Raw genomic sequence first — 8,383 nt, 5'->3', positions numbered from 1 at the left:
AAGGATCCTACCTCCACATTACCATCCTCTACTCCAAGGTTTCCTACATCATGTGGGAGTGGACAGCCAAAGGATGGAGTGCATATTGATGCCAAAAAGGGTAGTGATCCTACGAAGAAGCCCTTTCAACACTTCAAGGAGATTCAAAGAATGGATGATCAAAACATTGAGGAGTTGAGAAGCAAAGGGCTATGCTTTAAGTGCAAAGAGAGGTGGTCACCCGGGCATGCTTGCAAATCAAAGAAGATGGTGATCACTATGATCCTCATGGACAAAGAAGAGAACAAGTATGACTCTCATGACATTGAGGAATGGGAGGATTGCAATGATGAAGTGCATGAGGATGGTGAGTTTCCTTTTGACCCGGGAGGGTGAGTTAAGGAAAATCTTGTGGATGGAGACATGCCTACCAATGCAGAAATTTCAGTTTGCATATGCTCTATCTCACAAGATGTATTGACGGGTTGCAAGGACCCAAGCACACAAAGGTTGGTGGGGCTTAGAGTGCTGAAACTACCTTGCCAAATGGATACAATTACCCATGAATATGGCTACTTGGCAATCAATGGACTATGCCCAACAACATGGCTTACTTGTGGATGATTTTCTTGGCCAAGTGGTATGATTTACTTGAGCAAATTGGGTAATATGAGGAGGATTATACATGCTGTAATTTCTGGACAGCTTTGGAAAGGTCTACTATTGGGCCTATTTTTCTACTCCAACAAGCTTCATTCGGCATCAAAATGGAAGACCATGATGTGGGACATATATGGCTGAGTGTACATATCATTTCCAGCCCATTTTATGGAGTTTACATGAAGAATTTTCAAGGTACTTCATCGACTAGAAGGGCTGTCATAACAGTCTCACTCATACTTTTTGGACTTGGAGCTTGGCGGACTTGTGTACATCCGGATTTTCATTGCATATGTGCTTTGGATGTACTTGAGGACTCTCAACCACTTCCCATTGATTACATTAGAGTCTCATATTTGGAGATTGTACACATTATAGATTTTGAGGACAAAATCTTTGGGAAGGGATGGTTTGTAATAAAGTAGGAACTTTATTAAATAGGATTAATAATGGGGACAAGTCCAGGTATAAAAGAGGGGGCTTGGCCCATGGATGTAACTTTTGATGATCATTTTTAGAAATGGAAACTCATGTTTCTTGGAGCTCATGGCTTCTTGGCTTGTGGAAGGCTATTTCCATTCTCTTGGTGTGAGAGACTAAACACACTTAGGCATCATGTTTACATGGTGATTACTCATATTTTCATGCATTACATCCCTTCATTCTACTAATGCCTAGATGGAGGCAAGAAGAGATGGTCCTTCAATGGTTCTCTCTCACAAAAGGTGGGAATAGAAAAAGCTAATGTAAGAGGAAAACCCACAATCACATCAACAAAGTAAGAACACAATAGCATGCAAAGAGAGAAGAACGAGAGTTCACAAGGAAACTATTGCAAGGGAATGATTGTGTCTTAGTTATTATGAAAAATGACTTATAGACAAATGACTAGTTTTCATACTAGGCCAGCCAGACTTAAAAATAGTTCAACCTCTATTACTAATCTTAAGCAACTATGTACACATAATCCATTGACATTAAGTGCATGTTAAGGTCACTTTATATATTCCAATGCTATCTTACAAAAGTTAAGTGTCCGTTCCCATAGGTAAGATGGTAAAGCGCCTTACAATAGGTCGGGGGAGGGGGGAAGAAACCACGTTAACTAATAGATTGGTTAATAGTGAGACACACTAGCTGCCACTTAGTTGTTGTTTTTGTGCTTACCAGAAATTGATTATACATTTGCTTAATTTTGATTTTTGATGGGTGCACAAAAGCCATTGTATATAGGTGAGTTTTGGGTCACTACTAAATCCAACAGATTGGTTAACAGTGAGCCACACTAGCTGCCACTTAGTTGTTCTTATCAAAAATTGATTATACATCTACTTAATTTTGAATTTTGAAGCCATTGTATATAGGTGAGTTTTGGCTCACTAATGAAAACCTTTTACTTTATATGCATTATGAGAATCAGGGTATGAAATGCCATGGGGACACAAGGAAGGGGCTATTACATTTTCTTCTATGATAATTTTTTAAGGACAATCATCCCCATAGTCAAAAAAATTATTTATTACAATGACATAAATATATTCCTTTAATTTTAATGAAACTTGAGTAGTGATACAACACATACTTCAAGTTGTTATTCTAAAAAATTGAAGGAAAGTTGTTAAAGGAAAGTTTTTGTGGAAAGATGATTCAACTATAAAATAGGCTTGGCAATGTAAACTACGAGATAGGGCTAGCAATGTAAAAGACCATTTAAGAGCTCTAAGATATAAAGGTAAAGGGTGAAAGGAAAGGAAGTTTTGATGTGGCTTCCCTCTTCGAGCATACTTCTTGATATAGTGGCCTTTGGAAGCTACCCTTTATTAACATGGGGATGTTAAGAGGTTTTGTGAAATAGAAGATAAGCTCTCTCTCATGTCGGGCATGGGTTCTACAAAGGAAGCTTTTGGCTTAGGGCACCAATAGGAAGAAAATAAGAACATTTGTAATAGTTCTGTGTGGGTGTGTGTGTGATTCGACAGGATATCATCAGGCTTGATACTCTTCTCAAAAGACTTGGAGGTCACCCACACAACCACTAGGGATAAAGATGAGCTTCTACTGTGAACACATGCTTCACTTGACATAGGATGGCTTCATCACATGGCGAAGATACATGCATACATGCCTATCTTTTGGAATGAGGTGTGCGATTGGCTAGATTCATACATCCTCCCATCAGCTGTTGTGTATAGAGACATCTAGATGTGGACCAGTGATGATTACACTAGCAGATTAGATATGTGAGCTATGTCACATAGAGGCTAAGATAGAGGAGCATTACATATGTAGGTGCCCGGTATACTACGAGATTACGGGGAGATTCCATTGTGTCTTCCATGATGGATTTGGTCCACTTTTTAGGGTCATGGACCACCATGATCAGAGATGTCTAGGACTCTTCCTCTTGGAGCTTCGTGGTGGACACAGAGAGTCCCTACTACACCACAAGCCAATAGAGCTAGGGTACCAAGGCAGAGGGCGCTTATAAACTTCTTCTGAGAGCAAAGACTTTTAGAGCAATCCCCCCTCTATCTCGATCCCATTTAGAGACCTCTACAACATCCCCCAGTATCTTTTTTGAGTTTTCAAGTTTTCCCATGGATCAATATTTTCATGGAGATACGTTTTGGTCTCCTGGTCTCTTGAAGACGTTCATAAAATTTGTATAAGTGTATGCGTACATCGAGTCAACAAAGCCAGTGTCGTTTCACATTCTCACGGCCCCTACAACAAGCGGCCTCACCACATTCGGGTAATGCAGGCTAGAGCATGGCTAGCCTTCGGATTTCACTGTCTCAGACCCATCCTCTGGTGAGTTGCCAAGGCAGTCCAGGATCTCATCAGTCAGTCTCGCAGTCCAGGTATGCACTCTCAGAAAAGTTGTTGGGTTTTTTGGAGTGCAGCGGAGCTCGAAGTGACTCTGGTATACACACAGGTTTTTGAGTTGCAGCAAGCACTTGTCTTGGACCGGCAAGGCAGCCGGAGCTACTCACATATACGGTAGAGTCGTGTGCGCATTGGGTGGTTCTTTCGATGAAGACTTGTCGGGTATGTTTTTGAACTCTGGAGTTTAGGGTCATGGCTATATGATGCAGTAGACACAAAGTGCAGGACTTTGCATCCCCTCTTTATATCTGTTCACATGTGCCATGGGCTTGTTTAGAATCTACCTCATAGAGAATGCAAAGAGTAAGGGATGTAGCATGGAGAATCTGCCACATGCGCCATGGGCCTGTTTAGAGTCTACCGCATACAGAATGCAAATAATAAGGATGGGGAATTTGCCATATATTGCAAGGCGTGTTGATTTTTCAGGTCTAGAGGAAAGTGAACTTTGTGTATCAACGGGACCATGGAGGTGTTTCCAATAGCGTGTATTCTTCCATGCACTCGTCATCTATATCTATATCTATATCTGTATATATGTGTACATAATAAATGGACATGCATGTTTATGTACGCCTGCACACATGTTGCCAAGTGAGCTTGTTTAACAACCACTCTATGGAGGAGTAACTCCTTCTGCCAAGTGAGCTTGTTTAACAACCACTCTATGGAGGAGTAACTCCTTCTACCATCAGACATACTTTATGTGCAAGTTTTGGGTCAGTGATGAGCACCCTGCCTGTGTAAGCCTCAGTCCAGGGATATGTCAACCGGTGGCCATCCGAGTAGGCTTCGGTAAGTCCAGGCAGTTGTACACGTGTTAATGGCCCTTGATTGTGGGCTGGCCACCCCTTATTTACATATTTTTCTGGGGTTTTTCCCAGCCTGGATGCATTTTCCCAGTCGGCTAGCTTTACCATGCCCAGTTGGCTAGTTGTAGCATGTCCAGTCGGCCAGCTCTTCCCACCTATAAATAGGTGGGCTGGCCTCTCACTTTTGTATCTTGCCTAGTCTATCTTTTGCTCCCTCACCTATGAGACTACTTCTGTCTCTTGCTTGGGACTGTATCACTTCAATATATTCAGCATAGTTGCTCCATATCTCTCTCTCTCTTGCACTCTCTGCTTAGCACACTTAGTGCTTATTTGCTTCCGCTTTGTGCACTCATTCATGGTATCAGAACTCCCGGTTTAGCGATTCCCTCTGCTGCCCCAGATTCAGCCCTATCTACAGCCCCTTTACCTCTGTGTTTTTTCTCAGATTTGCAGCCCTCTGGTTGCTGTGTTTTCTGGACAGCTTCTGCTGAGTGCTCTCCCTTCAGTTTGGCTTCATCGCTTTCAGCCTGAAGGTACTTTTCATCAGCGTTTTTCTCTACTAGAGTGTGGCCTGTATTTTCAGGTCTGCAGCCCCTTGTTTGGCTGCGTTTTCCTCTCCAGTGAACATCACCTATTGTAGAGGGGGTCTTGTGGTGATTCTGGCTTTGGTGGCAACCTTGGTACCTATGGTGGACACTTCTTCTTCTGAGATTGTGCATTTTTTTTCTTGAGGAGAGCCCAAGCTACAGTCCTAGTTGATGCCTTTCCCTCTTGCACCCTCTTACAACATATTCCCAGGCCTCGTGTGGCTGCTTTTTCTCTCTATATCAAATCTGCATTTTTTGCTTCCCTCTTTTGGTGGCCTCAAGGTTGGAGGTACAGTCGACAGAAGCTTCTGCGTTTTTTGCTACAGGAGGTTTTTCGGGTGCTGTCCAGTCTCTTAGGGCTGCGTTTTGGTGGGAGGAAGGGACCTGCATCAGCGTTTTCTGATTTGGATAGTTTTTTATCTTATGAGGTTTGGTCCTATTGGTTGGATCAATGATGAGAGCTTCAGGTTTGGCTCCAGTACCACTTTCTTGTTATTTCCTAGATGAGGCACACAAGTTGGATGGTGGTAACTTTCAGTCATGGAAGTTGCAGGTTACTTCTATTCTCAGGGAGTATGGTTTGATGGAGTTTCTCTCGTACAAGAATAGGTGCTTGCCGACCCTTGCCTCTGCGGAGGATGTGTGTCGGTGGAGGAAGACTGATGGACAGATCTACGGTTTTCTCCTCTTGAACCGTCAGGATTGAGTTCTTCGACAATTCATCTATGCTCCTGATGATGCTTCTACTTTCTATGTGTGGTAGTTACTTTGTGACTCGTATGGTGATGCGAGTGATTGGCAGATGGTTTCTGCTTCTGGGTGCTATGCAGCCAGTGATCTTGTGGATACTTCTTTTGGAGATGTTCCTGCAGCAAAGGATAGTGGGCTAGTTTTGCTCATTGCATCTGAGGAGTTTGTTTCTCCTGTTGCCTTGCCTTCAGTTTCTGTGCATATTTCTCCTTGCTAGGATGATATCTCTGGTAATGTTTTTGAGGAAGACAGTGGGCTATCTTTGCTCACAGCTTTTAAGGGGGATTTGTCTTCTATTGCTTTGTCTCCAACTCTTTCTTCGACGCCCAATGACCAGGATGTGTTGCTGGTCCCTTTGTCTTCTATGGAGGAGCCTGCTTCTACGTTGTATGATGCTATTGAGGAGGCTACTACTACTATAGTTACCACTACTGTGTGAGTGTTCCTGTTTTCCTTACTGTGTGTGAGGATTCTGGATTGTGGTCAGGTGTGTCCGTGATCATGCCTGGGGCATAGTGGTACTTCTAGGGATTGAAGGATTGGGATTTGGATTTGGTTGGGCTTGTGGAGTCCCGACATGAGTTTTCAGAGGGGGCAGTTGAGTTCTTACATCTGGCGATGCCAACCTTTGAGGAGGATGCTATTGTACAACATTTGGCTACTCTTGGTACAGAGTTGGAGCAGATGGACCCTATTTCTTTTGAGGGTATTATCTTCTTGGAGCTACAGGCTTCTAGGGATTTCCGTGGCACTGTGTTTACATTTGGGTGTGGCACCGATATTTGGAGCAGCACGACGCAGCGTGCATGGTTGTTTTCTTCTAGAGGAGCAGTGTCCCTAGCAGCTTGTTCTGTTGCTTTTGTAGCTGAGTTGCTGGGAGATTGCTTGTGGAGCTTTCCTGGTATCTGTTATTGCTGCATTCTTTTGTCTTTGACAGAGGACGACTACTTCGGCTTCTCAGTGTATGTTCATCATCTGGTGCTGAGAGGGGGTGTTAGCACATTCATCCCCAGTTTCTGCCCATGTTTGGTGTCCCTTTTGGTCCTTTATGCATGGCCCTTGATTGTGGGTTGGCCACCCCTTATTTACATATTTTTTTGGGATTTTTCCCAGCTTGGATGCATTTTTTCAATCGGCCAGCTTTATCATGCCCAGTCGGCCAGTTGTAGCATGTCTAGTCGGCCACGTCTTCCCACCTATAAATAGGTGGGCTGGCCTCTCACTTTTGTATCTTGCCTAGTCTATCTTTTGTTCCCTCACTTATGAGACTACTTCTGTCTCTTGCTTGGGACTGTATCACTTCAGTAAATTCAGCATAGTTGCTCCATCTCTCTCTCTTGCACTCTCTACTCAGCACACTCTAGTGCTTATTTGTTTCCGCTCTGTGCACTCTTTCATAATGTACGGACAGGAGACGATTGCTAACACCCGCTCCTGGATGTGTAACCAACCCCAGTGAGTTGGAGTACTGCCGAAGCATAGCCTGAGGTAGAGACTTCGTGAAGAGGTCCGCCGCATTGTCCTCCGTCGAACAATAAACAAGCAAGATGTCACCAGCCAAAATCTTCTCACAAACAAAGTGATATTGTATCTCTATGTGCTTGGTCCGGGCATGGAAGACCGGGTTCCGAGAAATACCATACAACTCTGGTTATCGCACTGGATGACTGTAATGTAGAATGATGACTACCGAACTAGGAGTGAAGCTCATTTAGTACATCCTTGCCTGCTTCCAAAGGAGTGAAAAATCTGTTAGCAATCATCTCCTGTCTGTACATTACACACCAGGGCCATTGTTGTGGGTGTGCCCACCCATTTAAGTGTTTCTCTATTTTTGGGTCGGGGGGGGCTATCATGTGCTGGCCGACTCTCTTTGTTGTTGGCAGACTCTCAGGATTGCCCGACTGCCATCCTTTGCTGACCAACCATGTATTTGTTGGCCGACTGTCCTTTTTCACAGTTGTGGACATGTTGTAGATCCTGTCGGTTGTTTTGACCTGGCCGACCAGCACTTGGGGATGGTATAAATACCACCCTTGCCGCCACACTCAACATTGTACCAGATCTTGTATATAGAGCAGAGTTATATAGCTTCTCTCTTCTCTCTCTTCTGCGTTTTGTTCTCTACAGCAATTGTCTCTTATTTCCATTGTGTATTCTGACATGGTATTAGAGCCCTAGGTGGCTTGAAGCTTGGAGATAGTGGGAGCTTGAGGGTTTGCTGATTTGTGGTGCTGATTGGAGATTGCTTGGACTGTTCGAGACTTGGAGATCGGGTAGAAGGCGGCCATCACCATTGGACAGCCACCTTGCATATTATTTGCAGCCTCTTCTTTATTTTTTTTCCCACCCACCCTCCCTTCACAAGACCTTGTGAACTCTTGAGATGGCAAGACTTGCTTGTGATGGCTGAGAAGCAGGAATAGCCATGACAAGAGTTGTTGTCAAAGCTGTCTTTAAATTTTCAAAAGCTTGTGTTGCGGCTTCAGTCCACTTGAATGCAGGAGCGGACTTTAGAAGTTCTGTGAGAGGAGCAGCTATTTCGGAAAATCGATAAACCTTTGTGTGATAGAAGTTGGCAAGTCCCAAGAAAGAACGAACATCATGGATGTTTGTGGGAGTTGGCCAATTGACAGTAACTTGTATTTTCTTCGGATCCACAGAAATACCGTCTGCTGAAACATATCCAAGGTACTCAAAGGATGT

General features: G+C 43.7%; 1 protein-coding gene across 1 annotated transcript in view; it reads left to right on the top strand.

Annotated features, from left to right (window-relative positions):
• Positions 1-3,269: 3,269 nt before the first annotated feature.
• LOC147612878 (protein CHAPERONE-LIKE PROTEIN OF POR1, chloroplastic-like) overlaps positions 3,270-8,383 on the top strand; it is a 31,676-nt gene continuing 26,562 nt past the window's right edge. The window contains exons 1-2 of the mRNA XM_086782145.1: positions 3,270-3,500; positions 3,575-3,687. Coding sequence (XP_086638271.1) covers positions 3,409-3,500; positions 3,575-3,687 — 205 coding nt within the window. The 5' untranslated portion in view covers positions 3,270-3,408. The remainder of the gene's footprint in view (positions 3,501-3,574; positions 3,688-8,383) is intronic.

The sequence above is a fragment of the Cibotium barometz genome, chromosome 44, assembly GCF_041138505.1.
Source record: "Cibotium barometz isolate CiBa-2024 chromosome 44, ASM4113850v1, whole genome shotgun sequence".
Classification (NCBI taxonomy): Eukaryota; Viridiplantae; Streptophyta; class Polypodiopsida; order Cyatheales; family Cibotiaceae; genus Cibotium; species Cibotium barometz.
Note: the sequence above shows the minus strand (reverse complement) of the source record. Positions and strands in the feature narration are given on the sequence as shown.